A 26,141-nucleotide genomic window follows, 5' to 3' on the forward strand; every position below is an offset into this window, starting at 1 on the left:
AAAAATAACACACGCACACGCACACACTAGGATTAGTGGATGAGGGAGGCTAGACCCTCGCTGCGGGCTGCTTTCAGGGCGTGCATGGTCCGTGCACCGCTCTCGATTTTGGGTTCGGTGCTGGAGTTAACGCTGGAGTCGCCATTGTATTAATTGTCCACACTGGACTCGGTAGGTACCTGTGGTAGGCAGCTGGAAACCTCTAAATCAACAATAACCTCGGCCTCAACCTCAACTCAGCCTCAGCCTCACAATCGAGCCTTCTCTTGACGGCAAACCTCGTCCACCAACTTCGCCGCGACCTGCGCGCACCCGTACGAGCACTGATATCCAGCACCTCCATGTCCGTAATTGTGCACCACCCAAGTCCCGTCGATCTTCTCCTTCTCTATTCGCGCCCCACCCTCCCGAACCGGCCGCAGCCCCACGCCATGCCGAATCACGTCGAGATGCTCGATCCCTCGTCCGTTTGTCAACTGCGGGCAGGCCTTGACACATCTCTTCATGATCCTGAGAGCTAGGCTTGGATCTGGCTGCGACTCCCAATTGTGCTTCTGGTAGCATCCGCCCAGGATAGTGCCTCCGCCCGCCGCCCTGGTCATCATATACATGACCTCGTCGGGTCCGTCGTCGGTCCCAGAGACAGACATCATCTCATCTGCCTCGTTCCTCACCACGACGATCTGTCCGCGAGCGGGATAAACTAGCTCATCTGCAACTCCACCCAAGCTGCGGGAAGCTAGGCCTGTGCAGTTCAAGACCACATCAGCTGCCTGGCCGCTGTGGTGCACACCCTGCGCCGCAGCGTCGTTGATGTGCGAAAACACGGCACGCTTGAAGACGACGCTGTTGCGAAGACACTGAGAGACCAGCCAGGGAAGGTATATCGCCGTGTTGATGCATACAGATTTGAAATGGTGCCCATTGTCGACATCCGCGCCGAGTTCCGCCTGAGGAATTTGCCTGTACTGTAAGGGCGTGTGAGTGGCAGTTTCGATGAGACGGCACCGAGATCAGACTCACCTCGGGGAACAAAGTCTTCCACCAAGGGTCAGGGGATAGAAGCTCTGAGAACCATTTTGCTGTGTCACTGCCGACATCCTTCTTTCGGTTAAAGATCCTTGCCTCTATACGTGGTCAGTATCGGTTCTTCGTGAGCTCCAACATGTGCCATACTTTGAAAGTGAATTCCTGAATCAGGGTGATGCCGCGCCAACTCCTCTAACGCAAACCATGTGTTTTTATCCCACTCCGCAGCGTCAGTACCTCCGACAGATACCCTACGCGAGATCATGTCAGTTATGTGATATTGAACGCCGACAGACCTAGCATGGATGTCTCACGGCATGGAGTTGGCTCCTGCCCAAGGCGACGCATATTGGATGTCGTAGTCCCCCGGCATGTGCTTGGCAGCAACGGTGATTTTATAGCCATCTGTTTTGGATAACAGCAACGCGGTGGTGAGACCTGTGACGTTAGATGGAAGATGACGATTCTGGAGTGAACCACTCACCTGCCACACCAGCACTGTGGATAAACCGTTAGCAACGATGCCCGCTCAGAAAACTATGGGAATCGTAACTCACCCAACAACCACGATTCTCTTATCGGCCATGGTGTCGTCCTTTTTGGTGATTTATTTGATTGACGGTAACGGGTCTTCTTCTCGGCTCAGCGAATTGGGGTATGAGAAGAGGAATGTCTCTTAGGAGAATGCCTGCTTTTCAGCTCGGGAAACAAGCGCCTTATCACGCAGAAGCGGCTTCGGCCAGCTGCGGCAGGTCTACTTCCGGCCCGGGAGCAAATGCAGCCCAGATAAGCCGGATACCGCAACCTAACCGTTCTGGACATCAAGGCAAGCAAGGATCCTAAGGCTCCGCTCATGATATGTTGGTTTTCCGCGGGAAACCCGACTGGGTTGCCCCGAACATCGGCTCCGCCTGAGCCTCTGAGGCCGCAGGAAGCCGGTATTTTTGCGGGTTCTAGTACGGGATATTCATGCACGAGCTATCACCCCCGCACTTCTATTGTCTGTCACTCTGATATCCGTCGAACCCTTCAGCGTCTCGTTAGTGATGAGGGAAAATAAGGGATTTAATGGGGCAACAATTGCCGGAATAACCGTGCGATACTTGGGGTTGAACACGCGGATATCTAGTTGTTAATCCAGTGCAACTTATAGCAGTTCGACTTCTGATGTCCTGGAATAACAAAGTAAACACTCTATTAGACGGCAAATAGTCATCTACCGTAGATAAATAACAATGTAGGCTACTATGAAGCCGATAAATCGTCAAGTTGTACAGCACCGGGCGCGTGGCTTCTCTCATGAACATCCTCCTTGTACTTCCTGGGTGCTGAGGGCGATACCGCTTCTCTTGGCCTCCATCAGGTTTGTCAAAGCAACCACCAAGGCCTCGGCGGCCTCTCCAGAAGTCTGGTGGTGGAAGACAAGTCTCCCGTTGGGAAACACGACCAACTTCTGACCTAAACAGTACTCGACAAAAGCAGCCCCCGGAATGTCTACTGCCTCCAGGTCCAGCACAATCATATTTGTTTGCACCGGCAACGCAAACTTATAGCCTAGCTTCCCGATCTTCTCGCCGGTGGCCTTAGTCAGGGCATGGACTTGTGCAAGCCGTGGCATGCTATAGTCCAGTGCGGCATGTGCGGCCGCCGCCATCATCCCCGGCTGTCTCGTGCCTCCGCCAAACATCTTTCGGTACCACTTGGCGCGCTCGATGAATTGCTTGCTTCCGAGAATGACGCTACCCATAGGCGCGCCGAGGCCCTTGGATAGACAAATGGACATGCTGTCGAAGCAGGCCGCATATGCCTTGAGGTCGACTCCTTCGCCAGTGACGCCGTCGAACACGCGGGCGGCGTCTAAGTGCATGGCGATGGGCTTTTGGCCTTCTGGTACTGGGAAGGACCGGACAAATTGGGAGATGGCTTGAGCCTCGGTGAGGGGCAAAATGGTTCCACTGAGGGTATTCTCCAGAGCGACGACTCTCGTGGGAGGAAAGTGGACTAGGGGAGGAGATGGTGAGCATAACAGCTAATTTTGAGGCATGAAAAGAGATCTCACTGTTGCCATCCGCAATCATGTTAGCCTTGACGTCCGCGAGGGTCAAGTGTACGCCATTCTTTGGGTGCACCGTAGTGACAGACGCCTGGGACATGACTGGCAAAGCACCAGACTCCCAGCAATGCACATGAGCGCGGTGGTCCAGAAGCACCGTATGCGGCGGCTGGGTAAGATGGGTACGCAGGCAAATTTGGTTCCCCTGAGTGCCTGAGGTGACCCATAATGCCGCTTCTTTGCCAGTCAAAGCCATCAACTTGGCTTCAAGGGATTTGACCGAGGGATCGCCCTCCGTATCGTATATGTCATCGTTCACAGAAGCCTCTAAGATGGCCTGGGATATGACAGTCAGCCAAGCATGTCCTAGTAAGTGGGAGGACTGGCTTATACCTGCATCATCGCCTCATTCGGAACGGTGACAACATCTGAGCGAAAGTCCCGCGATGCCTTGTCACTCGAAGCTGCCCACTTCTCCTTGAGGCTAGCCGAAAAGATGGTCTCGGTGTTGTTGACTGCGACGGTCATGTTGGGTGGTTTGGGTTGAAGTGCTCTTGGGCTACTCAATATCTTAGAAAATAAATAAGAGGGAAAGGTTTAAAACAGTTGTATCTCAAGTTGGCTATCAAGGAACCTACTTATATGGGGAACGAGAGAATTGATTTGGCTTGAGTTGAGGGGGACCTCCCAAGGCCCGACGCAGACAAACAACCGAACTCCAATGAAAGCCGCCGATGCACAATCCATCTTGATCCATAGCAATAGATATTTACCTGCGTGATTGGCGCTCGCGATTGATACCACGTGGGGGGGATATTCGTGTGCCACTTCGTCGTCTTGATGATGCATGGGACTTTCCCGCGGGGAGTTTCGCTGCAGCATTTGGTTAGCGCGACAGTGCCAAAATCCTTCGGTCAGACTGGTCATATGCGGCCGTAATCTGCTTCGATAGGACCGAAATTCGGAGGCTAGATCAAATGCCGAACTGATTGTTTCTCATGAGTAACCACGTTGGCTTATCGTCTCTTGAGAGAAAGCCGGGATGCTCCTCGAGTTCGAATGGTTTGCTTCCTGCGCCCCACACTCATACGGCTTTCTAGACTCACCAGGTTTGCAATGAGACGTATGTACCTGTCGTTTCGTCATTATTGAGCGCAACTAGATAGGCACGTGATATTATTGATTGGAGAAAATGAATCAATTCTCTAAACGTTAGGTATAGAAACTTGTTTCTGGTTCGTGTCTTGCAGTAACCCTTTCATCGACTATGTTGACCTAGGTGAGTGTGGCCCTAACAAAAAAGCGTCCTGGGTCGGTTTCGAACGCACGAGCAAAAGGAACAAAAAGCGAAGGTCCCCAGGAGGAACGTAAACTGTCTTTTAGTTGGTAGGGGTACAGCTACTTCACTGACGGTAACTCGTCTTACTTTTGCTGATATACATACCTGTCGAGGCGCTGGGAAACCTGGATGGATGCCTTCGGCGACCAGATTGGCTCACCACGGTGAGTCTCTGGACCCCTGCTCGGTGAGCGCCCACCTACCAGCCCAGACCGTGGCGGACTGCGGGGTCCCACCGCCCACCCAATTTTTTTTGGTCCCGGCCTCGAAATTTTTCCACAATCTTATCAGTCAAGTCGTGTGTAGCGGCAAAGACGCTCGACCGCAACCTCGTCTTTCCACCTTTCCCACCTTTCGCGACGCCGTTCAATTCCTCCCCACCCGCGCCGTTGTCCCCGATTGAAGACCGTTCTTCTTCGTCCCGGGCAGGAAAACCAATAGACACGGGCCTTTTCGCTGTGTCGCATTCGTCGAATACCGAAATCGAGACAAGGATCCGCCCGCCAGTCGCAAATCTGTCAAGATGCCCAAGTCCAGACGCTCCAAGGTCGTCCACATGACGCAGGTGGACAAGAAGACCCGCGAGGACAAGGAAAAGCTCTTCCAGAACATTCGCGATGCCATACCCGAGTACCAGCACTGCTTCGTCTTCAGCGTCGACAACATGCGCAACTCCCACCTCAAGGACGTGAGACGTGAGCTCTCCGACTGCCGGTACGCTCTCTCTTCTCTTGTCTGTCTAGCTACAACGGGGTCCATGACGAACTAACCACCAATGCTGCAGCCTCTTCTTTGGCAAGACCAAGCTCATGGCCAAGGCCCTTGGCCAGACTCCCGCCGAGGCTATCGCCCCCGGCATCGAGGTCCTCGCCCGCCACATCACTGGCACCGTCGGCCTGATCCTGACCAATCGCCCCGTCGAGGCCATCATCGACTACTTTAACAACTTCTCTCCCGTCGACTTCGCCCGCGCTGGCGTTGCCGCCTCCCGCGACTTCTCCATCCCTACCGGCATCGTCTACGCCACCGCCGGCGAGGTCCCCGCCGAGCACGACGTGCCCCTCGAGCACTCCATCGAGCCCGAGCTGCGTCGCCTCGGCGTGCCCACCCGTATGGTCAAGGGCCGCGTCGTCCTCGGCGATGAGAGCGGCCAGGGCGAGGAGTACGTTGTTTGCAAGGAGGGCGATGTGCTGGACTCGCGACAGACGAGGCTGCTCAAGCTGTTTGGCCTGTGCATAAGCGAGTTCAAGGTCCAGATTGTAGCGTAAGTTGGCAACTTCCTTGCCCAGTCTCTTACACGCAAGCTAACCACTCCCAGATACTGGAACTCGGCTACTTCGGAGGTGACTGAGATTAACCCCGACGCCATGGCCGGCGTTGACGAGAATTGATGACCGCCTAGGGCCGGGAAAAAATGGTGCTAGAGATTTGGTTTGACACATTCTGTTCATATGACTGATACCAGCATGAAATTTTATGGGATCTCGGCGTTGAGGGCCATGGGATACGGAGGGCATCATGTTGACTAGAGCCGCCCCCGGATGACACAAAACACACACACACAAAGACACGATCAACAAAAACATGAACTTTCAGACTCGTTTTTGGCCGAGCTTGAAGTCGCTCCTATGACACAAAAAAACTCCCAAGTAATACATAGAGTCGCAATCCTAGGCCAACCTAGGGCCGACATGGGGGGGCTTCGCGGTCAGCAGGTCACGAAGTCCTTACCTCTGACCTTACCTCGAGTATCGCAGCCTGTGTGCATGCTACGTTCAATTCGACTTCTACCCTCCCTCGCTCCCGTCCTCCCGAGTCCAATTAGAATACATAAGATAAATTTTACCTTCCGCCTTGATCCATCACAGAACAGAAACCTTTGGCTCTTGCTGCAATCGGTTATCCACGAAAGCTAGGGGTTGGCTGCGCAATTGACCACCCATCGGGGGGGTGACAGATGGGGTGGGATAGGGTACTCAGGCCGTGGTGCTATAGGTGGTTGGAAGTTGCCAAAAAGGCTTTTTGGTGAGAGTGGTTGAAAAAGTCATGCGCGAAGAGTTGTGGAAAGGGGAATTGAATCAGTGACCAAGTGACAGAATCAACAACCCACCAGAAGCTCAGCGAGCGCAACTTAGTATCGGCGCAACTTCCGGGGATCCTCGTAGCCGCCGCCGTCGTAGCCGCGCTTTCGGCCAGCATCGTCGTCTCGGGGAGGTCGATCGTCTCGAGGAGGTCGGTCATCTCGAGGGGGTCGGTCGTAATCGCGGTCGCGATACCCACCTTCCCTACCACCTTCCCTACCACCTTCCCGTCTGCCATCTCGGGGGACGATGGGCTCCATGTTGCTGCCCGTGCGACGGCCTTCACGATCTCCGAATCGACCGCCGCCATCACGGTAGCCGCCGCCGCCCTGTCTGTCGTCATATGAGCGGCCGCCTCGAGAATCATACCCACCAGGGCCTCGGTCGCCTCCGCGATCCCCACGGTCACCTCTGTCTCCGCGGTCTCCGCCGCGATCGCCACCGTAGCCATTCCTTCGGTCGAAACCAGGGCCAGATGGCGCTCCGCTGGGTGCCCCGTAGCCATTTCTATCACCACCTCGAGGCCCGTCGAAGCCACCTCGGAAACCACCACCGCCTCGGCCTCCTCGGAATCCGCCTCGGCCACGACCACCGCCATCAAAGCCCCTGAAACCACCACGGAAGCCGCCTCCCCCAAACCCTCCGGGACCCATGGGGCGCGAAGGCATCGACCGGGTGTACCCTCGGCCACCGAGACCACCACCCAGGCGTCGAGGCTTCCAGCCTTTGACGGTTCTGCCTCGTTCGACGTCTACCTTGATCCGTCGATCCTTGATGCGAATTCCATCTAAAGAATCTAGAGCAGCTACTCATTGTTGCGCCAGATGGCGCAGGTGTCAGTACATCTTACCATGAAATAATACCTTGCGTGTTAAAGCGTGTCTGACAAAAGAAAAACAGGAAGTTGAGACGGGCAAGCCTGAGGGCCCTTTTGTGTCTCACAGTATACTCTTAGAGAAGGGCAAGCTTGAGGGCCACATCTCAAAAGGTACGTCCGGGAAGGAATGGTATGGCCGACCAGGGGGGTGGGGGTGGGTTTACCTCTCATGTCCTTTTCGCGCTCAAATACGACAAAGGCATATCCCCGATGGGGCTTCTTCTTCTTATTTGGTTTCTCGTGGGCATGTGTATCGGTGACGATACGGATCTGATGATTTCGTTAGCCGGCGATTCCGCGATCGCAAGAGGGGCATGAATGCGTACGCGCTCAATTGGGCCGATTCGGCCAAACTCCTTCTCCAAGTCGCGCTCATCCGCATCATAACTGAGGCGTGCCACGATAAGTGTCTTGAAGGCGTCGCCGCGAACATTGGGGTCTTCGTTGGGTTTGTCTGCACGCGTGGTTAGCGACTGCGCTGCAGCCGCAAGGCCGAGCTTTTTCTCACAAGTAGTTGGCGCCTCGGCAAGGAGCTTTTGCACAGCCTCCTTCTTCTCTCGGGTCTTGCGGTCGCGGGCTTGCAGCCAGCTCTCGGTGGGCTTGTAGTCGTCGGTCTCTTTGTATTTCTGTAGCTCGGGCAGGAAGGCCGCGACTCCGCTGACGGGTGCGGTTTTGCGAAGCTGCGGCGCATGGTCCGGGGGCTCGACCCATCGCAACGGAGGTCGCGCCGCGAAGAGCGCGAGCAGGTTGGGGGGAAGCTTGTCGGTCATCGCGGGATGTCGGTCGCGTATGCGAAAATAAAAATGGCCAAGGGTAAAGGAGCGGATAGAAGAGGCGCGCAGAAGCCGCCGAATTAACAGGTGACGGACGTGATGTAGAGCGAAGGCGAGCTCCAGGCTGTCGCGCGGTCGTGAAATTATCCAGGCGATGTTTGGGTTTCGCCGGAGTTCTGCCGGTGGCGCTAGGCTGGTCTGGGACACACTGCACGAGAGCTGATTTTCGGTCTGGCTTCGCGCGGTGCTCCGAAACTTCTCTTACCTGACGTCGGATCATGAGGATATTGATTGACACGGCCGAACAAAAATGACGATCAAGGCGATTAGGGCAGTTGCAACCGGCCAGGTGAGTCTATTCCGAAATCCTCTACAATTCGCCCACCACCGAGACTAACGTGTCCCAGAATGGCGTCGGTTCATTCATTCTCCAGTGCAAGAAGTTGGACTTTCACTACTGCGACTGGGCTGGAAGCTCCAAGGGCATGAAGTACGTGGCTGCTGGCTGAATAATTCCTCAAAGCATCTCCTAATTGTGTTGCAGCGGCTTCATCAAGTCCCTCCTCCCGAAATTCGCGACCGCCAACCCCCAAGTCGAGTTCGCCATCTCGCCCCGTCCCGGCAAGCACCCCGTCATTATCGGACACTACATTAACGGCCGAACGAAGCCCATCTGCGTGCGGAACCTGTCGCCCTACGAGATTCTGAAGAAGGCGGAGCTGCTGCGGGATGCCAACGGAGAGCAGTTGAAGCGTCACAACCGGGCGGTGACGAGCAGCCGGCCCAGTGTCCGAGGTATCTGGTCACCATACCACGGCAAGGGAATGGTGGTATAGAATGGTCAAGCGGCTTAGATCCGTGTACGTATATATGTATCAAATTGGGGGGCGTCACACAGCATTGGGTTGCGAAGAGATTGTACGATTTAGAGTCATGAATCTCAGAACTACACGACTATACCATGAGCGAGATGAATCTGGCACACCATTACAATTACGGAAGGGACCTTTCACATTAATAGCGCGGACAATCATTGCAATGCCGCGAGCACATGTGCCGATTATGAGGGCTACTAGCACGTCATAGGAGGCCTGGTATGTATGTCGGTTCCAACGCTTACCAACACGACATAGTGCTCCAATGGCTATGTTCACCGGTTCAGAATCGAAACTAATCGTGGGTATATTTGTTCTCTTTTCATTCATCATCTATCTGCTTTTCGGGGGACTGAGCCCTCGGCCAAAGACAGGTTATCCTAGTTGACCTTCTCTTCCTTTTTTTGAGATACGATTCTTACTGCTTCTTGGCGTTGATGATGTCGACGACTAGTAATTGGTCAGTATCGATTGAAGAAAGGAGCCAACGAGGGTATAGAGCATGGACTTACAGGCAGGCTTGAGGGAAGCACCACCGACGAGGAAACCGTCAATGTCGGGCTGGGCGCTGAGCTCGCCGCAGTTCTTCTCGTTGACGCTGCCGCCGTAGAGGATGCGGGTCTCGTCAGCGATCTGGGAGCTGATGCCGCGGAGGAAGATACGGATGGCCTTGTGGACCTCCTGGGCCTGGTCGACGGTGGCAACCTTGCCAGTGCCAATGGCCCAGATGGGCTCGTAGGCAATAACAATCTTGCTCCAGTCGGGCTTCTGCGCCTTGAGGGCCTCGATCTGGGCGGAGACGACCTCGATGGTCTTGCCAGCCTCACGGACCTCGAGGGACTCGCCGCAGCACCAGATGACGTTCAGGCCATTCTCGGTGGCGTACTTGGTCTTGGAGGAGACGACGTCATCGGACTCGCCGAGGATGGTGCGGCGCTCAGAGTGGCCGAGGATAACCCATTTGATGTTGCTGTCCAGGAGCTGGGAGACGGAGATCTCGCCAGTGTAGGCGCCACAGGGCTGGTCATAGACGTTCTGGGCGGCGACCTCGACGTCGGAGCGGATGGTGTCGCGGACGAGGGAGAGGTAGAGGGCAGGGGGGGAGACGACGACCTCTGCAGACGGGTGTTAGTCAAACGACAGGGAAGTGTGATTTGTTGAGGTTGGGGGGGAGGCGACGGAGGGTGGTACGAGGCCATCGCGGTCTCAGTCGAGCTCAGATGGCGGGGTTGCAGAGGTGGTGGAGGGGGAGGACGAGGGGGAGGAGGGGAGATATGACATACCGGTGTTCTCGTCGAGGGTGGAGTGGTTGAGGTTGGCAACAATCTCATTGATGGACGACACGGAGCCGTTCCTAGAAAACCGCGAGTGGTGAGCGCGAGTTGGGCGAGGCAGAGGTGCGGCTTTTTGCTTCTTGGAGAATTTGAGGGGGAGGGGAAAGCTTGCGCATGGTGGGGGTGGACGGGCAGCGGGAGACTTACATCTTGAAGTTGCCGCCGACGAAGAACTTGCGCATGATGGGCAATTGGGTGTGGATGTTTTGGGTGGAGGGGAAAGAAGCGATACTGGAGTAGGTTGAGCAAAAGGGAAGATATGATGAGAGAGAAGTTGGAGAGGAGAGGAAGAGGAAGAGGAGAGGACGGGATAAGTTGGTAAATAACGTCGGGGTGGTGGTGGTAGTGGTGTTAGTGGTGGTGCTGGGTGCTGGGTGCTAACTAGGTGCTGGGTCCAACGTGCTGGGTGGTGTGGACGGAACGTCGTAGCGTAGCTTACCGAGAGCGTAGGGGAAGAGACCCGCGTGTTACGGTGTTAGTTGGGGCTGCCAGCGGAGGCGCGGCTCAGGCCCGGTCAGGCAAGGTCAGGGAGGGGTCAGGTCATTGGCAGGGGATAAGGAGGGGCACCATTGCGTACCTAGTAGGGACTTGTTACGTTAGCATCACAGCGCTCCGCAATCACAGTAGCAATCACAGCATTCTAGCAGCCACGGTAAGAAGCCATACAAGCCAAACAAGCCAGCATTACAAGCCATAACACGTCCAGAACAACCGCACCAGGTCGCAGCTGATACCTACGAGACGATGGCTCACCAGCCACCGAAGCTTACCGTCTGTGCACCGCAGGCCGCCGTGGAGTTATCTTGCGCCTGTCCATCTGCGGCAAAGCCCGGAGCTGGCGACAGAACCATTCCCGTTTCTCGCCATGGTTTGTCGGGACAGCTTCAGCGAGCACCAAGTACCCGAGGCTCGAATCAGCCCAGTGCGCCAGTGGAGGCAACCTATGCCATGTCGCCGCCGTCAGGCCGGTTCCAGATCCCCCCTCTAGCCGTCGAAGCCAACCACAGCGATTCCAGACTCCCGTCCAGCCGTAGAAGTCGACGACGGCGGTTCCAGATCCCCTTCTAGCCGTTAAAGTCAACCGCAGTCGTTCTACCTAGATACCTGCCTAGATACCTAGATCCCCCTCTAGCCGTCAAAGTCAACCGCAGCGGTTCCAGCTGCCCGCTGCCCGCTTCTAGCAGGTTGTCCAGGTAGCCTTTGACGGGCGCCATGCTCTCGCGCTGGAAGCTACTCAGCCGCTAACACACAGGCCCGGTGCTCGGGGCCTCGGGCGGCCACTAAACCCTGCTGCCAGCTAAGTTGCCCTGCTGTATCCGGGTCACATCACAGCCAGCCTCGCTCACTCTACTCACCTTGCTCGGTGTCCGGGACACCACCACCCACCTTGGATGAAATGCATGCATCATCCCTACTGCCGCATCGCCCGAGTCAGCTTCGGTAACTCACGGTAGCCAACTAGCCATCGCCTCACCGCTTGAAATGGCCTCATCAGAGGGGCCAGAACACGGCCATGTGTAAAAGGGGCCAACTGATAATCAGCCATGGCCATGGTCATGGTCCTGGACATGGCTTCGGTGAGGCGGCTATGGTGCGTGTTCCCCAGCCGTCTCTCCCTGGACCAAGTATCCCAGCCATTCTGTCGACCTATTCATGCACATGTACACTATCTAAGTTACGTGCTTGGGCAAGTACTGCTCTTCCTCTCCCAGCACATGCAAGACACCTCATAACCCCCACCCATTCCATCTCCACACCTCTTCTCCGCGATCCTGCACCGCCACGCGAAGAGCCCTCGCCTCCTCGTCCTTTCCCTGCTTCTCCCGACGCCACTGCACCTTTCACCGCCGCTTGGGAAGCGTCTCCTTCATGCTTCGTGCATCTTGCCGGCTAATTCGACGTGCATCCGCCCATCTTGGTGTCAAGGGAAGGCCATGGTAGCTCATCTACATCTATATCTGTCTCATCTCGTGCATAGAGTACGGCCGAGATCGAGCACCTGACAAACCCAGGGATCCTCAGGTGATATAGTTCGTACGTTAAAGACGGCTCACATTACAAGCATCAAGAGCACAGGCCTCGTACCAACAGTCACGTCGTTCATCGAACCATGTAATTAACCCCTCAAACACTGATGCTGTGTGCGGTTCAGCCCCGGTGTCGACATCTACGAACTTCCAACTCACTCATTTCAAGTACAACCAGGCACAATCAAATCACGATAAACTGCGTAGCATTTTGCTATCAAATTTCTAACTTTCATTCATCCATTCTCTATCTGCTACCCTCCTTCTGTGTTCAATTCTGTAATCTTGCAAATTTTGTAGTAACAAAGAAAATATCGTCCCTTGGGTCTCCTCGCGACGTTCTAGTCGTTCCAAGTTCAATCCGCAAGGGCGGGTCCGTGATCCTCAAAAGGGCTCAAGCCAATCCATTGTCGGTCTTGTTGTCCTCGGGCTTCATGGGGTTTATGATCCTGGGTTCCTGTGAGATGGCTCACATGTCCTCTCTTTAGGAAATCTTCCGATCGGCAGGACGGTATGTCTCTGCCGGCGACCCGTGGGCGTATTGTGTGTCCGTCCGCATGGTACTGGATGCTAGGAAGGTCCAGGTTTTTTCTGTAGTAGACATAACTGTCTCTGTTTTTTTGTGCACTTGCACGGTGCTTGGTTGTTGATTCCCGGTAGCAGATAAGAGTCCTTCGCCTAGAGTCCATCTTGGTTAGCTTCTTACTCAAGGGTATATCGTAGGGAGATGGATACATACAATTCGTTCAACCGGTGCCAGTGAAGCTAGCGACCTTGGTGGAGGCGTTGAGGTCGGTGGTGACCTTGACCATAGCAGACAGTCGCAACTGCATGTCGTTGATGTTCTGAATGTTCCGGGCATCCTCGGGCTTTCCAAGTCCTTGGAAAAGGTTCTCCACGGCCTTGCGGTGTTCCATCCACTGGTCAAGCAGGGGTCGGGTCGAGTTCTCCTTGGGCTCCGGAGCGGACATGGCCTTGACGGACGCCTTGCGGCTATTGGTAGCCTGGCTCTCGGGCACGTCGGTCTTACGCTTACGTCCCTTGACGGGTTGGTTGACAGTGACAGAAGGGGGCGAGCCACCGGAGCTTCCATGGTCATTGTGGACTCGCTTCATGTGGTCACGGAGGTTCCACTGGCGAGGGAATCCATTGCCGGGCACGGCACGCTCACAACCATCGTAGATGCAAAGGAAAGGCTTCTCGCCATGGCCGTGGAGACCGTGGGCCTCACGTTCATGACGGAGGAGGCAAGCAGTGGAGGAAAATCGAGCACCCTCACAGGACTCAGCCTTGCAGCGGTAGGGCTTCAGGTGAGAGTCAACGAATTTGCTAAGACAGTTAGTTATCACGTGGGCAGATGGGATAGGATCCGGCTTGTTCTTACTCGTAGTTGCACTTGAGCTTCTCGGCCTTGTGGTTGCAGCTCGGCGTGCCCTCCCAGGGGCAGTGGTAGAGTCCATCCTCGAGGGGGGTGGCCTTCTTGTAAAGGTCATGGTCCCTAGCGGACTCACCTTCCGAGCCCTGTCGGCGGGGTCCAGTGAAGGGAGGGGGGAGAGTCATGGCATCCTCCAATTGGGGAATGGCGCTGAGGTTGAGATCATCGGAGATGATGGAGACTTTGCGGTCCTCGCTGAGCAGATCGAACTGGTGAGAAACCGATTGAGGAATTTTAGAGCAATCGGGCAATACATACCTCGGTGACTGGCACTTGATTTCAGGAGAAGAGTTGGGGCTCGGGGCAATGGGCCACATATCATCGATAGTGGCAGGAGAGGAAGACCGGGAAATGGAACTGGAGAAGCAGTCCCAGGAGCTGGGGGGAGAGTGTCCAGTCAGGCTGACATCAGGGCCAAGCTGCATGTGGGCTGGTACCACATGGAGTGGGCTGGCATCTGTCAGGGGAAAGGTAGCACCGGTAGGCAGTCCCAAGTCGAGGGAGTATCCAGACCAGTAGGGTTCAGTATCCAGGAGAAGGCATGACTCAATTCCAGCCATGGCACCGGCTTGAGATCCATTCCGGAACGCGGATGCATTACCTGTGACGTCCAAGTTGGACATGTGTGATGCTTGCGACAATGAAGAGCCGCTAGACCTGTTAGAGCTGACCCTGGACATGGCTTGTCCACCTTGGGGCACAGAAGTAACGGTCCTTGAGTTCCAGGTGTTTTGCATGTCCTGACGGCCTTGAGAGTGGATCTTGGTTCCTCTGGGGGTGGTCTGGCCAGACGTGAAAATGTACTCCTCGGCTTCTCCAGAGTGGGCAGATCCATTGTCTGAGAATTCTTGGAAGTTCTGGGGTCCTTCTGCTGTCGTGGCCCACGACGAACCTACCAAAAGGTCCGCCGATGGTTCTGTTTGAGAAAAAGAAAACATTCCTGAAGTGTTCGAAGCCATAGAAGCCTGAGTGTAGCTGTAATCGCTGGGCAAGGTTAGTATGCCATTCACCAGCAGTCAAAATGAAGAACAGTATAAAAAACAAAGACATGAAAGTCTGAGCTTGAATCAACTTTGAAACTGCATCGCAGGTTAGCAAGGGTATCATGTGACTACGATGGTGGTTGTGTACAGACCAAGTCAGACAGACAATAAGTGTTGCCTCCAGGAACGATATTGTGCGGTCCGTGTTGATTCCATTGATGGTCCATTGGTGACAGGCGGCAAGAACAGATGGGGTAAGTGGGTTTGTCAAGTCAAGTTGTCGAAGAGCAAGTCCGGGCAGGGTCTGAGTCCTTGGCATAACTGGATGTGTGTGGTCGAGCAAGGTTGATGTAGAGTTTGGTGAATATGGGACAGCGTCTTCCGTTGAATGTCTTGGATGTGTCGAGTTGAAAACCAGAGGGCCGCTACAGTGACGGGGTATTCCGGCAAGTCGAGATAAGCAAATCAAACGCGGCAAAGGTTCCAGTCTTCGGAATCCAGGTGTCCATTGTTCTCAGAGCAGTGTTCCAGGGCAACGGTATCAAGTCGGGCGACCATTTTGTGAGTCCAGTGCGGCTGCACGAGCAATTGAATTGAATTGCGACGGCTGTTAAGCCTGAGGGGCCATCCTGATTTCGAAGAAATGCAGGTAGGGAGCAGAAGTCCTGTCGGAATGAAGGTCCAGGTGCAAAATCCTTGTTCGGTCTTCAAGTCCTTTTGGTCCGAGTCCATGTAAATCCTGGAAATCAACGTCCTTTGGCACCATTGAGAAAGAAAAACCGGTAGGTAACGTGTGGTCCAGGTCTGAAATGAAGCTGTTGTCTCAATTTGCAGTGGGCAATACTTACCATGGGCACGAAGCCGGGTATGAGTATAATTGTTTTCTTGTCCGGGTTCGGACAGATCCACAGCAGGCATCCAGGTGAAGGGTCGAGAGTAAATATCCTTGGCAAGAAACGGTTCCATGAAATCCAGGGTTGAAGAGTTCCTCGATGTGGTATCCGGTGAGGCAAGATAGAAGGAACTGAAATGGGACATTTTTTTTTCGCGCAACATGATTGTAAAGCAAATGCAAGCCTCCCAAGGAATTGAATAAAGGAAACAGTACCTGGACAGCGAGTGAACCTCGTCGAGGTCGACTGAGTTATTGTAACCGGGCATGGTGGCCGGATGAGGCACAACAAGGGCAATGGTCATGATATCCTTGGATGGTAGAGCAGGTAGGCTCGAGATCCAGCAGATCAACTTGGAGTGTTGTCTTGCAGTTCAGACCAGTGGCAAAGCGGTTGTGATTGTCGTGGTGATGTTGCGCGACAGGATGATCCTTGGACTGGTTGGGTTGCTTCGAAAAGTTCCTCTGGCAGAGCTGGTAAAACAGGTACAGAAGAGCTAGTAAAGAGGTGGAAAGGATGGGTCGTCTCTGAGGGATCAGGCCGAAGTGAGGTTGGTTGGGCAGAAAGGGGCGAGTTGGGCTGGAAAATAGAGGAACAGAAGTGAGACGTTGGGCAACGAGGGACCCTGCGGGTTTTATTGTTGTCGTGGACCGACCGCCAGTTGGGAGATCCCCCCACCCGTCGCGTCGAGTGCCAATAAAAGCACTGCCAGTATGGCCGTCACACTGGCCGCAGGAGTGAGTTGGCGTTTTGTGATTTCGAAGCGCAGCGGGCTTCTTGAGCAGGGATATGGAACGAGCAAGTCGACGACTGGTCAACTTCCCTGCTTTGGAGAGGGGCTGAGTGGAGAGATGTGCAGGATGCCGTCCTATCAGTGACGGAGACAAGGGCGGACTCTGTGAAAAGGAGGGATTATGGCTGCTGGACAACGCAACACTGCAGGCTCTGCAGCTGGCCAGCGCAAAAGCAAGCTGACGAAGAGCACAGAAGAGAGAAGAGCGGGAAAAGAGGAGGCTGGCCCCGAAATTGCTCGTTGTTATCGCGGCAGCACGTTCTCATTGTCGACGACGATCCTCATGAAACAACTGCCAAGCGCCTCTTCAGAAAGTGATGTCACTACGTAGTACGAAGTACCGGCTTCGCGAGGGCTAGGTTTGCTCCCAGCAAGTCCAGGCTACCAGCTCGGAAGGTGACATTCCATGGCTGGCGGGAGCTGCGGGAGCGCGCGGCATGGACGGCCACTCAACCGCCCCGGCCGCGGGGTCACTTCGTAATTCTGCGACGGTGATGGTGGCTTCAGACCGGTCGGCCACCCTGCGGGCCACCTCTGGTCTGGCCTCGCCAGGTCAGAGAGGTGGATCAAGTGAGCGAGCACCATCACCAACCATTCGGCATTCTGCGAACCAGCATGCAACCGGCGGCACACCGAGTCTGCAGAGGAGGGCCAGCGTGCGCATTCTCGACAGCTGATTGACCACGATAACAGCTTACGGGCGGGGTATGCCGGAGGGGACGCGGCTCGTGAGACGGCGTCGCGCACAACGCAGAGGGCCTCAAAATGGCCGGCGAATGGCGTCGACGAGCGCCATATCACAGAAGTGCGGTCAGCGCGGGCTGCGGGCGACCATGTGAAGGGCGGCCGGAAGGTGAGAGGCGGCGGGTGACGACGGGTTGGGTGACGAGTGACGGGTGACGGGTGACGGAATGAGGGACGAGGGATGAGGGATGAGGGATGAGGGTACCAGGCGATAGACCAGGCCTCAGCGGGCCGTCTTTGCGATGCCATGATTGTGACGTCGCCAGCCCGCTTTCGCCTTGGTCGGGAGATGAGAAAGCCGAGTCGACCAGCGCCAAAACGGACCACGTCAAAGTCAAAGAGTTTAGCTGGTGCCTGCCGATGTGTTGGTCGCCCCACCTCAGTTTCCAGCTGCCTTCCCTGGTTCCAGAAACGCTCTTGCCCACTGGTTTTCCTCGCCCTGCCCCACGTGATGCACGGGACTGTCCGCATCTAAGGCGCGAAGGGTCCAAAGGCCCACGCTCGTCCCAATTCGACAACTCAGCAACCCCGGATGGCTTGATGCGGCTCTCGGAGCTGTTCACAATAAGAATCTTCTGGACCGGTCTTCTATCGTGGAACCTCTCACGGGGCCAACTCAACCAAGGCGAGTCGACGTGTAATGCAAGCTTCAGGGGCTACATCAACTGCCGACGGCTCGAGATTGTGATGCCTCACTTCTGTTGACGTGGCTATCATCACACACCGATAATGGCTCCAGAATGACAAATGCTCGGGGACCAAGGAGAGGGGTGACGATGTTGAGGCATTATGCATATCCTAGTCTTGATCCATTAGCTCTATCACTGATGGATCTATCGTGTCTTCACCAGAGGGTTCCTCTCGAACAACACCCTCCTCCCAAAGCTCCTTCAGTCCTTGTTCCAGTTGCCCTTCGAAGGTGCCCAGGAGTCCTGAAAGCACAGCCTTGACCGATTCCCAGCTACTGATCCCGAGCACTCGGCCCACCAGCCTCATTTTATCGTTATACACTTCTCGCCACCTTTCTAACTGTCTCTCCTCCACTGAGTTCGTCGCTCGCCCCGTCGAGGCTATGGCCGCCCCAAACATGGTACACCAGAGCCACAGCGGTTGGGTCCACGTACTTGTCTGGAGGTATTCCTCGCCCGCGTTGACGTCGTCGATGAGCTGTTCGAGAAGCCAGTCGACTAAGGTTACGTCAAAGTATCGGTGACCCAGCTCGGAGCAGAGGTAGAAGAAGGTGGCGATGAAACTTGTTCGGCTACTTTTCGGGTCTCCGTTGAGGATTCGGGGGATGTACTGGGTCGTGTTGAAGCCCCGTGATATCTCGTAGTTGAGGTTGAGCTCCCTGGTGTGGTTCTGCCACAACCTGGCCGCTTGTGTGTCTTGATCCTCCCACCATCCATATCTCGGTGCCTCCCGCGGTGGCAATGCCGTGATGTCCCAGATGGACGCGAACAAGAGGCCCATGAATATCGGTGTGTATCCTGGCACGTTAACCAGCTTTTCTGATTTCCCCGTTCGCAATCCGTCTCCGATCCTATTCCAGATAGTGTTAGTAACATGGCATTTCAGCAACCACCACAGACAACGTACATCTTCAACATGCTCTGTGGCAACGTAGGGGTTTGGTCGGCCATGTTCCATGCCCTCGCTGCGGACTGTATTCCTTGGAGATGTCTCGCGGAAGCATCTAACTCTCCGATAGCGCCCTATAAGGTCATGTTGTCAGCCTCTCCACCCCGCAGCTACCGTTATGCCAACACCCACCTCGGTAAGTGCAAGTGCAGAAATTGCCAACATGGTGTCTCCGCTCTGTGCCGCCTCAGGACTTTGAAGCTGTTCTCTTGCGAATTGATATGTCGCCGCTTTGTGGTAAAGGAACGGGATCCGGACTTCGTCCATCGAGCCTGTCACCCATGCCCACTGACATGCCGAAAGCATGAGGCACATATGCATGTACCCCGGATTCTCAAAGGACTTCTGGATCCTGGGGTATTGTCAGTGCGTATCCTGGCAGGTCGGCGATTCCGGGATGCCGGGAAAACTCACGCCGAGGACTGGAGCTCTCGAGCAACAGGTCTTTGTCCCCATACAGTATACTGGGAAACTGTCCAAGTCGTGTTAGTGGTCAATTGTACGAAAGCGTTGGGCGGGCCGTCAAGGGCTCGTCAAGATGACGTACAGTGACGCAGCAGTCGTTTAGAAGGTTCGGGGAGTGCATCAAACGAACCCCCAACATAGTCATTGAGGGGATCGATCAGCCCAGATGCAGGCTCGGCCAACACCATCTGTGCCTCGATGTCGATATTAACGTTCCCGCTACCGCTGCCGCTGCCGCTGCCGCTCGCGCTCCCGCTGTTGGAGGGCGATGATTCATTGGATGGTAATGATTGTTGGGGAACAGGATAGATGCATTCACTGCCTGTTTGGAGACAGTTGGTGCTGAGTCGCCAATCAACGTTAGTGAAGACTCGGGCATCATCGTGTACCAAGAGCCCGAGGGCGATATGGCGCGACGGCGTCGATGCAGGACTCGTGTATACCACAGCCTCGGGTCAAGGGTGCTAAAGGGAACACATACCAAAGTGGCTTCTGTTCGTCACACCGAACATGTCGTCTCTTACACGTCTGGCAGCCATTCTTGCTCCGTCGGTGGAATCTCCTCTTGCGGTCTTTGGGGGGAGCCATATTCTCACGTGTGCATACTGTGGCTTGCCTTCACACTGATAAATAGCCTCACCCACATGCTCGTCTCTCGTCAAGATCTATAGCTCTCGACTCGGGGACAGGGCTGGAAATATGCCCCAAGGAGGCGACGATCTGATGAGGCACAGTCTTAGAAGGAAGGCCATCGACACTTGCTGCAACTCGTATTGAAATCTGGACCTTGCCTGTTACAACCCAAGTCGGATGGTGGGATGCCCCCAAACAACAGCCAGGAGCAAATTCGATTGCTCTAGACGAACCGTGCAGGCATTATGACCAATCAAAGGGGGCGAATCCCCTGCCCTCATGACTCGCTAGGAGCCAGTGGCGGGGCGTTTCCCCAAGGTCAGTCGGCCGCCCACAAGCCTTGGGATCGTAGATCGGTGAAGCCATCACGAAATGTTCGACGAAGTCTTCATTTGGTGCCTCGATTTGTATGGTTTGCGCCATAAATTTCCTACGTCACATCTGCAGGATGGCCTTATCCCCGTGGATGGGCCCTCTTCTGTAACGGAGGAGTGGCGCTAATTAGGGGCCAGCGGTTCCAAGGGGGGGGATAGCCCGGGGTTGTGGCGTGAAAGGTGGCTTTGTCAGCCGCTGATAAGTGAAGAGTAAGAGCTGTGGCTTGTCCTAATCGCTGACAGATGCTTGGACGGCATGATTGCCAAGGGGCATGAGCCGATCTTGACTCCAGATTGGGAAAAGGGTACGGAGGGCGGCGCCGAAAACCCCCACCCGAGCGGCCGCCCTGTGGCGGAGGTCCGGCCCGTGTGTGGAGCCTCTTCGGAGGATGCGATGGTAGCACGGGAGATCGATCATTGTCCATTGGTGCGGGGGACGGGTGGTTATTTTTGGATAAGGTCTCGGAGGATTGACAGGGGAAGGGCATTTAATGAGGAACCATTCTGGGTTGGTAGCCTGTGTTTAGTCGTTCATCTCCCCACGTGCCATGCGTATTGATAAGAAGGGCACATCGGTCGACGAGAAGAGGTGACCGAAGTTGCGAAGGAAGCCAGCCTTGTCCGTTTCGCTTTCCTACACTGTCTCTTTTTGGTATTTTACCCGCACTCACTGTGTCTATCTTTCGAGGACGGCCGACCCCCGCCACTCCTGGGGCTGCTTGTCAACGTTCACAGTCTCCTCGGAGGCGGAGGTGGAGAGAAAACGACGTTGACCAACTTGATCGAGTCATATTAAGCGAGGGGGCGAACCGTCAGCATTGAGTGTACGAAGACAACGTCACATCAAGGCTGGGACCTGGACGAGAATAAAAGGGATACGTGAGTGAGAACCCGACATGCCATGCCATGCCAAGTAGACTTCGTGTTCAACCCCCGGAGTCCCAACAAGCGTGCGATGGCGCCTAAAGATAGACTGGCTCACGTGTTCGCGAGGGAGTGGTTGTGGCTGCCTGAGGCCAACACTTTGTTTTCAACCCAGGAAGCATGAAAGACGAGAGGTAAGGTTGCAGGCTAAGGCTAACCCTTGTTTTAAGACGTACGAAGTACCGCACCCGGGATAAGGCGAGACTGACTGCTGCTGTCGTGTCACGTCCCCACCACGCAGATCCATGCGCGTGCTTGGTCACATGCGTCCCTATGCTTCATGCCAGCCATCTGGCTGCTGGGTCGCTGGGTCGCTGACTGCCATCATCATCATGCCTGTCATCTGTGGGCTGCGATCTGGCACCTGCCACACGCCAGCCCAACGCCAGCCATCCCACTCGCACCGGACAGCCCTGGCAGCCTTGCCCTCATCTCGTTGGCCTCAACATGGCGTTCGGAATCCCGACTTACCCACAAAACCCACTTCCATCACGGCTCGCTCGCTCGCTGGCGCGGTCCACAATCCTTCGCCTCAACTTCAAGCTGAAGTCACGGGGGATGGATGGATCACGGCGACATGCGAAACAAAGCAAAACGCAAGCCAAGGTCCTTCGGCGTCCCACGAGTGCCAGCGATGCCGCAGCCAGTGCCTGGTGGAGCAGATGCAATGCCCACGTAGCCGACTGCTTGCATCGGCGTCAGGCCATGCTGTCGTCGAGATGATGGATGCCTTCAAGCTTTTGCCGGGGAGGGCTCTGCTCCTGTCCGGATCGCCCCCCTTCCGTCGAGGACGTCGTGAGCGCCCAACTTGCCCAACGGCCAAGCCTCAGTTGCGGCTCTGGACGATCACCGCCAGTTGCGTCGCCTTGAAGTTTCTCGCATTTGAGCCTGGTGGTGTGCCGCGTCCGTCGATGTGTTGTTGAACTTTGTCCGGTGAGTACGAGGAGGTGGTGGTGGGCATCAATCCGGGGGCGGTTGGGTGCTATTAGCTGGCATCGCCTTAGGCCCCTTGGTGCCCGACTCTGATCTCAGTCCCGCCATTGACCGCTCCTCGTCGTTCCGGGTAGTCCCCTGCTCCGATTCTCCCGCCTGAGGTCATCTCTACCTGATGCTGCCAGCGCGCCTTGGGCAACAACGCCAGCGCCCAATGATGCCGGGAAATTGCCTTGCTAGGGCCAAGGCCGTTGGTGAGCTGCCACCCTTCAACCACAAACATCTGGGGTAGTCCTGGACCTCTGACGAAACCTGTCCCGCTCTCCCAGTCCCCCTCGGCTACGAAGTACACAGCCAGCCAGTCCTCGCCAGCCCAGATTTCGCTCGATCAACAAGCGCACCCACCCTCGCACGAGATCGCAGACCCCCCCGATGGCTGTGGGCTCCGCGCTTGCTTGCGTCAACAGCGGACCGTTGCCTCTCCCCAGCCAGGCGGACTCTGGAACCCTCCAACCTTCCAACATTTAGAGAATTAGGGCGACTTTGTTGCAAATCTTTCCAGAAAGGACTTGGTGTTTTTGCTTCAGTGCTGGTCCCTGTTCACTCCGCTACTAGCGAACGGGGTATCTCTTCTCATTGCCATTTGACCAGGATCAGTCTACTTGACATGCTGCCCAGCTCGCTTGCTGCCTCACGAACGAAGATAAAATCATCACTATTCCGAGCACCACCCCCAGGTCTCACTCGTGCCAACTCAATCAGCATTTCCCAACACTGGCGACTGGTTCGCTGAAAACGCTCCAGGACCTTGCACTACCGTTAGTGCTTTACTGTTTTCCTGCAAGACTTGGTACAAGTCAGCTGGCGTTATTGTTGTGGACTGGTCCCCTGCCCAGGCCCCGGGACACACCGCCTAGAATCGCCGACAGGAAGACCCAGGAAACTCGACATCTCAGGAACCCTAGCCACCGTGGATTGCCCCGGAGTGATTGGAACCAGCCTTTTGGAAGAACCAAGGATCTCAGCCCGAGGCTCCATAGTGTGCGAGCTGTCCGTCGGTTTTAGTCTCTTTTTTTTGGAACCCGAGGCCCCGGTCCCATTGCTTCTTCTACTCCTGTGGATTTCTCTTTATCAGCCGCAAGTCTCGTCAAGTCTTGCCAAAGTTAACGCTGCGCTTTTACCATTATGAGCGAGAGCGACATGGCCCAACCAGAGTTTGCCTACAGATCTTCCGCCATGTCCGGCAGTCCTTGGAATCCTTCGCGAAGGTAGGTCATCAATCAACCTTGGATCGATCTTGGAGGAGTCAATGTTTGGCTGATCACCTGGTAGTTCCTTTGCCGAACCCCAGTCACATGGAGGGTTTGACAATGGCTTTTACCAGACCCCAAGGTATGACAAGCACCGAAGCCCCCTTGCTTGGACGCTTTAGTAACATTCACCTTCTCAAAGTGCCTCGAGCGTCAACTACTCAGCCAGCTCCTATAACTTAGCTGGTGGCATGCCCATAGGCGCCAATGGACATATGTCGCGCGCCGAGACAGTTTATTCCGCTGGTCCGGCGTACAATTCGCGCCCTCCGTCCGGTTCATACGGCAAGATAACAGTCGGCCATGGATCCTACAAGAGCTCTGGCTCTCAAGGATGGGACGCCCAAGACAGGTACTCGCCCACCGACTCGGTTGACGACATCATTGCGTCGCCCAACCTATCAGACTACTCCCTGGAGAATGGGATGAACGCCGCCACTTCCGGAGGGAAGTCGAAAACGAGCAGCACCAAGAGTCGATCGCAGCGACGACCCTCGAATCGAGACGAGTTCGATGGTCCACACCAGTTCCTGCAGCGTCCGCCTCCCGATGTGGTTGCAATGCAGGAGCGAGAACTCCCCCATCTACCTACGAACCTCCACGTTCAGGAGCAGGATAATGTCCTCAGCCAAGTCAACGACCGGCTTTCGCAGTGCGCATATGATTTCGTCGCGAAGTATCAGTTTCCGATCCCGTTGACCCAGGACATGAGACCTGTAGAGCGGCCTCAGGATCGAGAGTGGACCGAATGGGTCTACCTCTTGAAGCGGTTGGCGACAAAGCGTCGCATCCCGGCACGAGTTTTATACAATGGGCAAATTAAGCAGTTTGTCACTATTCTGGAGAACTCGCTGGAGATGCGACACGCCGCCAAACACCAAAGCCGCCCTCTCAAGGATGACCGAAACATCCTTCAGTTGATCTCCGCCGGCATTCAGGTGGCCAAGATCCTGAAGGATGCTTCCGCCATGGACTACCTTGATAGATTATACGTTTCCACGGAGAAGCAGATCCAAGACCGTTCCGCCTCGCGGTACCGGTCTTGAGACGACAGCCTCCATATGAGTCTACACAATGACTCGACCACGTTTTATGACATATCCTGATGACAGGAATGACAACCAGCCGAACACGACCACGGCACAGAACAAGAACAGGGACCTGAAGGGGGCCCACACGTTGGCGACTTCGCAAGTCGGATTGTGAATGATAATGTTTTTGTTTGTTATATGGAGCGGGCATCTTTCTCAGCTGCTCAATTTGGCACGCATGCCGAGCAACGGTTCGTCGCCGGAAGCACAGGCCCTTTACTCGGTGAGGGAAGCCTTCGTTCGGAGCGTCTCGGGAGTTTTTTGTGGTCTGGTTTTGCTTTTGGCGAAAGTGATGCGTTGTCTTTTTCCCCTGATTTGCAGCGTTTGCTTTTTATTGACCCCTGACACTTGTCGGATCATGTGCTGTCACCGTACACCTGTATGGCTTGGGATTCTATGGGAGAGGCGCACGACGAGGTCAGCCTGGCGTCGTGCCCATTGGAGGCGTTGGGAACTGATGAGGTTGGGGGTGTTGGGCGGGAGTGTTGGGCAATGGGATGTGGGGATAGTTATGAAGGGGAGTCAGGTGGCACATCTACTCGGTTTTTGCTTGAGCCGGCTGTAGGATTATGTGGTGGAACAGTTGTTGGGCTGTTTGGGGTGTGATGGGATTTGAAGATTGATCGAATCATACAGCAGAAGGTTGTGGAAATCTGGGCAAGATGGGACACGAGACAACGAAGAGATGCCAAGTTCTGCACATAGATTGAAACGAAGTACGATGCAAATGTCAGCATGATGAAAGCGCCCCCTTGTTCTGTCCAATAAACGTGACCATTGTAGTGTCTGGTTCCTGAGAGTGAACGAATAATTGCAAGTTCCGAGTTTCTCTAGGGTAAGGCTCTACGCCGGGGTGAGGTTGGGTATTGACCGAGACCAGCCACAGATGGAATGATCCAATGCTGCGGCTGGTGCGACCAAAAAAAGGCCCAGATGCTTGATGAGAGTCAGATTGATGATGTAGTCACGGGTTTGTATTGAGGCCTTCCCTGGCGGTGATCATGTCATGCATAGTGACCCGATGCATCTTAGACTCTTAGACGCCTGCCAGTGATGGCCGATAGTTAATGATGCAGGTGATTTGAGCTGTTGCACAATCCCAGGCGGAGGACGCACGGCCAGTCATGACAGACGCATTATTCGCGGTTATGCACATTGTGGAAGAGCGTGCGCTCAATCGTCTGGCTCAGAGGGGAATAGTGCGGGATCGGCCCACCTTATGCACATGTGCAGAAATGATTGGCTCTGCGCATGCTCTCATGCCTCCTTCCACCGAAGTGCGAAGGGAAGCTGCGGCCGGTCGAGTCGGCGACGCCCAGTCGGTCGCCAGTTAGGCTTAGTGCGCCTCCCGGTACGGGCTGGTTGGCGTCGATGGCGAGCAATAAGCCCCACGAAACCCCAAGAACGTCGACCGAGAGAGATGCTGATGAGTCCAGCTTTTCTTGCCTCCTTAAAGCAGGAATGCCCCGTACTCAATCGTCGCTCTTGCTTCCCCCATTTCTCCCTCCGTGAGCCTGGCCTGCTGACGAAGAGCGGG

General features: G+C 55.2%; 11 protein-coding genes across 11 annotated transcripts; 4 read left to right on the forward strand and 7 right to left on the reverse strand.

Moving 5' to 3' along the window:
- Nucleotides 1-248: 248 nt before the first annotated feature.
- Nucleotides 249-1,615, reverse strand: BGZ61DRAFT_489066 (D-amino-acid oxidase; the record flags this gene model as incomplete). The annotated part of the gene is made up of 5 exons (XM_046250170.1): nt 249-968; nt 1,024-1,127; nt 1,177-1,280; nt 1,344-1,508; nt 1,587-1,615. 5 exons carry the CDS (start codon nt 1,613-1,615, stop codon nt 249-251), a joined length of 1,122 nt encoding a protein of 373 aa, XP_046112807.1.
- A 711-nt stretch (nt 1,616-2,326) lies between these two features.
- On the reverse strand, nt 2,327-3,610 carry BGZ61DRAFT_471390 (pyridoxal phosphate-dependent transferase; the record flags this gene model as incomplete). Its single annotated transcript, XM_046248206.1, has 3 exons — nt 2,327-3,030; nt 3,089-3,419; nt 3,476-3,610. 3 exons carry the CDS (start codon nt 3,608-3,610, stop codon nt 2,327-2,329), a joined length of 1,170 nt encoding a protein of 389 aa, XP_046112808.1.
- Nucleotides 3,611-4,944: 1,334 nt separating this feature from the next.
- Nucleotides 4,945-5,812, forward strand: BGZ61DRAFT_471391 (putative 60S acidic ribosomal protein P0; the record flags this gene model as incomplete). The annotated part of the gene is made up of 3 exons (XM_046248207.1): nt 4,945-5,135; nt 5,206-5,685; nt 5,740-5,812. 3 exons carry the CDS (start codon nt 4,945-4,947, stop codon nt 5,810-5,812), a joined length of 744 nt encoding a protein of 247 aa, XP_046112809.1.
- Nucleotides 5,813-7,190: 1,378 nt separating this feature from the next.
- BGZ61DRAFT_439438 (U1 small nuclear ribonucleoprotein of 70kDa MW N terminal-domain-containing protein) lies at nt 7,191-8,249 on the reverse strand. The gene is made up of 3 exons (XM_046244361.1): nt 7,888-8,249; nt 7,706-7,833; nt 7,191-7,649 (listed from the first exon to the last, which is right to left on the reverse strand). Exons 1-3 carry the CDS (start codon nt 8,147-8,149, stop codon nt 7,374-7,376), a joined length of 666 nt encoding a protein of 221 aa, XP_046112810.1. The 5' UTR covers nt 8,150-8,249; the 3' UTR covers nt 7,191-7,373.
- A 152-nt stretch (nt 8,250-8,401) lies between these two features.
- On the forward strand, nt 8,402-9,277 carry BGZ61DRAFT_439443 (mitochondrial 54S ribosomal protein L51). The gene is made up of 3 exons (XM_046244362.1): nt 8,402-8,501; nt 8,560-8,642; nt 8,697-9,277. The coding sequence occupies exons 1-3, from the start codon at nt 8,463-8,465 to the stop codon at nt 8,986-8,988; spliced, it is 414 nt and encodes a 137-aa protein (XP_046112811.1). The 5' UTR covers nt 8,402-8,462; the 3' UTR covers nt 8,989-9,277.
- On the reverse strand, nt 9,278-10,880 carry BGZ61DRAFT_439445 (triose-phosphate isomerase). The gene is made up of 4 exons (XM_046244363.1): nt 10,509-10,880; nt 10,311-10,381; nt 9,540-10,142; nt 9,278-9,477 (listed from the first exon to the last, which is right to left on the reverse strand). Exons 1-4 carry the CDS (start codon nt 10,541-10,543, stop codon nt 9,446-9,448), a joined length of 741 nt encoding a protein of 246 aa, XP_046112812.1. The 5' UTR covers nt 10,544-10,880; the 3' UTR covers nt 9,278-9,445.
- A 2,254-nt stretch (nt 10,881-13,134) lies between these two features.
- BGZ61DRAFT_471395 (uncharacterized protein) lies at nt 13,135-14,782 on the reverse strand (the record flags this gene model as incomplete). The annotated part of the gene is made up of 2 exons (XM_046248208.1): nt 13,135-13,717; nt 13,773-14,782. The coding sequence occupies 2 exons, from the start codon at nt 14,780-14,782 to the stop codon at nt 13,135-13,137; spliced, it is 1,593 nt and encodes a 530-aa protein (XP_046112813.1).
- Nucleotides 14,783-16,429: 1,647 nt separating this feature from the next.
- On the reverse strand, nt 16,430-17,500 carry BGZ61DRAFT_439451 (uncharacterized protein). The gene has a single exon (XM_046244364.1). The coding sequence runs from the start codon at nt 17,483-17,485 to the stop codon at nt 16,874-16,876; it is 612 nt and encodes a 203-aa protein (XP_046112814.1). The 5' UTR covers nt 17,486-17,500; the 3' UTR covers nt 16,430-16,873.
- Nucleotides 17,501-17,870: 370 nt separating this feature from the next.
- Nucleotides 17,871-20,176, reverse strand: BGZ61DRAFT_26784 (uncharacterized protein). Its single transcript, XM_046238391.1, has 6 exons — nt 19,821-20,176; nt 19,422-19,681; nt 19,289-19,346; nt 19,007-19,226; nt 18,833-18,948; nt 17,871-18,776 (listed from the first exon to the last, which is right to left on the reverse strand). The coding sequence occupies exons 1-6, from the start codon at nt 19,925-19,927 to the stop codon at nt 18,035-18,037; spliced, it is 1,503 nt and encodes a 500-aa protein (XP_046112815.1). The 5' UTR covers nt 19,928-20,176; the 3' UTR covers nt 17,871-18,034.
- A 999-nt stretch (nt 20,177-21,175) lies between these two features.
- On the forward strand, nt 21,176-22,333 carry BGZ61DRAFT_26806 (uncharacterized protein). Its single transcript, XM_046238392.1, has one exon. The coding sequence runs from the start codon at nt 21,516-21,518 to the stop codon at nt 22,191-22,193; it is 678 nt and encodes a 225-aa protein (XP_046112816.1). The 5' UTR covers nt 21,176-21,515; the 3' UTR covers nt 22,194-22,333.
- A 725-nt stretch (nt 22,334-23,058) lies between these two features.
- Nucleotides 23,059-24,639, forward strand: BGZ61DRAFT_26776 (uncharacterized protein). Its single transcript, XM_046238390.1, has 3 exons — nt 23,059-23,471; nt 23,536-23,595; nt 23,656-24,639. Exons 1-3 carry the CDS (start codon nt 23,389-23,391, stop codon nt 24,557-24,559), a joined length of 1,047 nt encoding a protein of 348 aa, XP_046112817.1. The 5' UTR covers nt 23,059-23,388; the 3' UTR covers nt 24,560-24,639.
- The last annotated feature ends 1,502 nt before the right edge of the window (nt 24,640-26,141 follow it).

Source organism: Ilyonectria robusta (genome assembly GCF_021365365.1).
Source record: "Ilyonectria robusta strain PMI_751 chromosome Unknown BGZ61scaffold_1, whole genome shotgun sequence".
Taxonomy (NCBI): domain Eukaryota; kingdom Fungi; phylum Ascomycota; class Sordariomycetes; order Hypocreales; family Nectriaceae; genus Ilyonectria; species Ilyonectria robusta.

What these genes read in the sequence shown, in the direction of transcription:
- BGZ61DRAFT_439438 (XM_046244361.1), bottom strand. Translation starts at nt 8,149, where the DNA reads ATGACCGACAAGCTTCCCCCCAACCTGCTCGCGCTCTTCGCGGCGCGA. An exon ending in TGCCGAGGCGCCAACTACTT is followed by an intron (nt 7,834 to 7,887) that starts GTGAGAAAAAGC and finishes CCACGCGTGCAG; the next exon opens with ACAAACCCAACGAAGACCCC. An exon ending in GAATCGGCCCAATTGAGCGC is followed by an intron (nt 7,650 to 7,705) that starts GTACGCATTCAT and finishes CGAAATCATCAG; the next exon opens with ATCCGTATCGTCACCGATAC.
- BGZ61DRAFT_439443 (XM_046244362.1), top strand. Translation starts at nt 8,463, where the DNA reads ATGACGATCAAGGCGATTAGGGCAGTTGCAACCGGCCAG. An exon ending in GGGCAGTTGCAACCGGCCAG is followed by an intron (nt 8,502 to 8,559) that starts GTGAGTCTATTC and finishes AACGTGTCCCAG; the next exon opens with AATGGCGTCGGTTCATTCAT. An exon ending in GGAAGCTCCAAGGGCATGAA is followed by an intron (nt 8,643 to 8,696) that starts GTACGTGGCTGC and finishes ATTGTGTTGCAG; the next exon opens with CGGCTTCATCAAGTCCCTCC.
- BGZ61DRAFT_439445 (XM_046244363.1), bottom strand. Translation starts at nt 10,543, where the DNA reads ATGCGCAAGTTCTTCGTCGGCGGCAACTTCAAGAT. An exon ending in CACCCTCGACGAGAACACCG is followed by an intron (nt 10,143 to 10,310) that starts GTATGTCATATC and finishes ACCCGTCTGCAG; the next exon opens with AGGTCGTCGTCTCCCCCCCT. An exon ending in TGCTTCCCTCAAGCCTGCCT is followed by an intron (nt 9,478 to 9,539) that starts GTAAGTCCATGC and finishes ACCAATTACTAG; the next exon opens with TCGTCGACATCATCAACGCC.
- BGZ61DRAFT_439451 (XM_046244364.1), bottom strand. Translation starts at nt 17,485, where the DNA reads ATGGCATCGCAAAGACGGCCCGCTGAGGCCTGGTCTATCGCCTGGTAC.
- BGZ61DRAFT_26784 (XM_046238391.1), bottom strand. Translation starts at nt 19,927, where the DNA reads ATGGCTCCCCCCAAAGACCGCAAGAGGAGATTCCACCGACGGAGCAAG. An exon ending in CTGCACTTGCACTTACCGAG is followed by an intron (nt 18,949 to 19,006) that starts GTGGGTGTTGGC and finishes ATGACCTTATAG; the next exon opens with GGCGCTATCGGAGAGTTAGA. An exon ending in CCACAGAGCATGTTGAAGAT is followed by an intron (nt 18,777 to 18,832) that starts GTACGTTGTCTG and finishes TATCTGGAATAG; the next exon opens with GATCGGAGACGGATTGCGAA.
- BGZ61DRAFT_26806 (XM_046238392.1), top strand. Translation starts at nt 21,516, where the DNA reads ATGCGCGTGCTTGGTCACATGCGTCCCTATGCTTCATGCCAGCCATCT.
- BGZ61DRAFT_26776 (XM_046238390.1), top strand. Translation starts at nt 23,389, where the DNA reads ATGAGCGAGAGCGACATGGCCCAACCAGAGTTTGCCTACAGATCTTCC. An exon ending in CCTTGGAATCCTTCGCGAAG is followed by an intron (nt 23,472 to 23,535) that starts GTAGGTCATCAA and finishes ATCACCTGGTAG; the next exon opens with TTCCTTTGCCGAACCCCAGT. An exon ending in GGCTTTTACCAGACCCCAAG is followed by an intron (nt 23,596 to 23,655) that starts GTATGACAAGCA and finishes ACCTTCTCAAAG; the next exon opens with TGCCTCGAGCGTCAACTACT.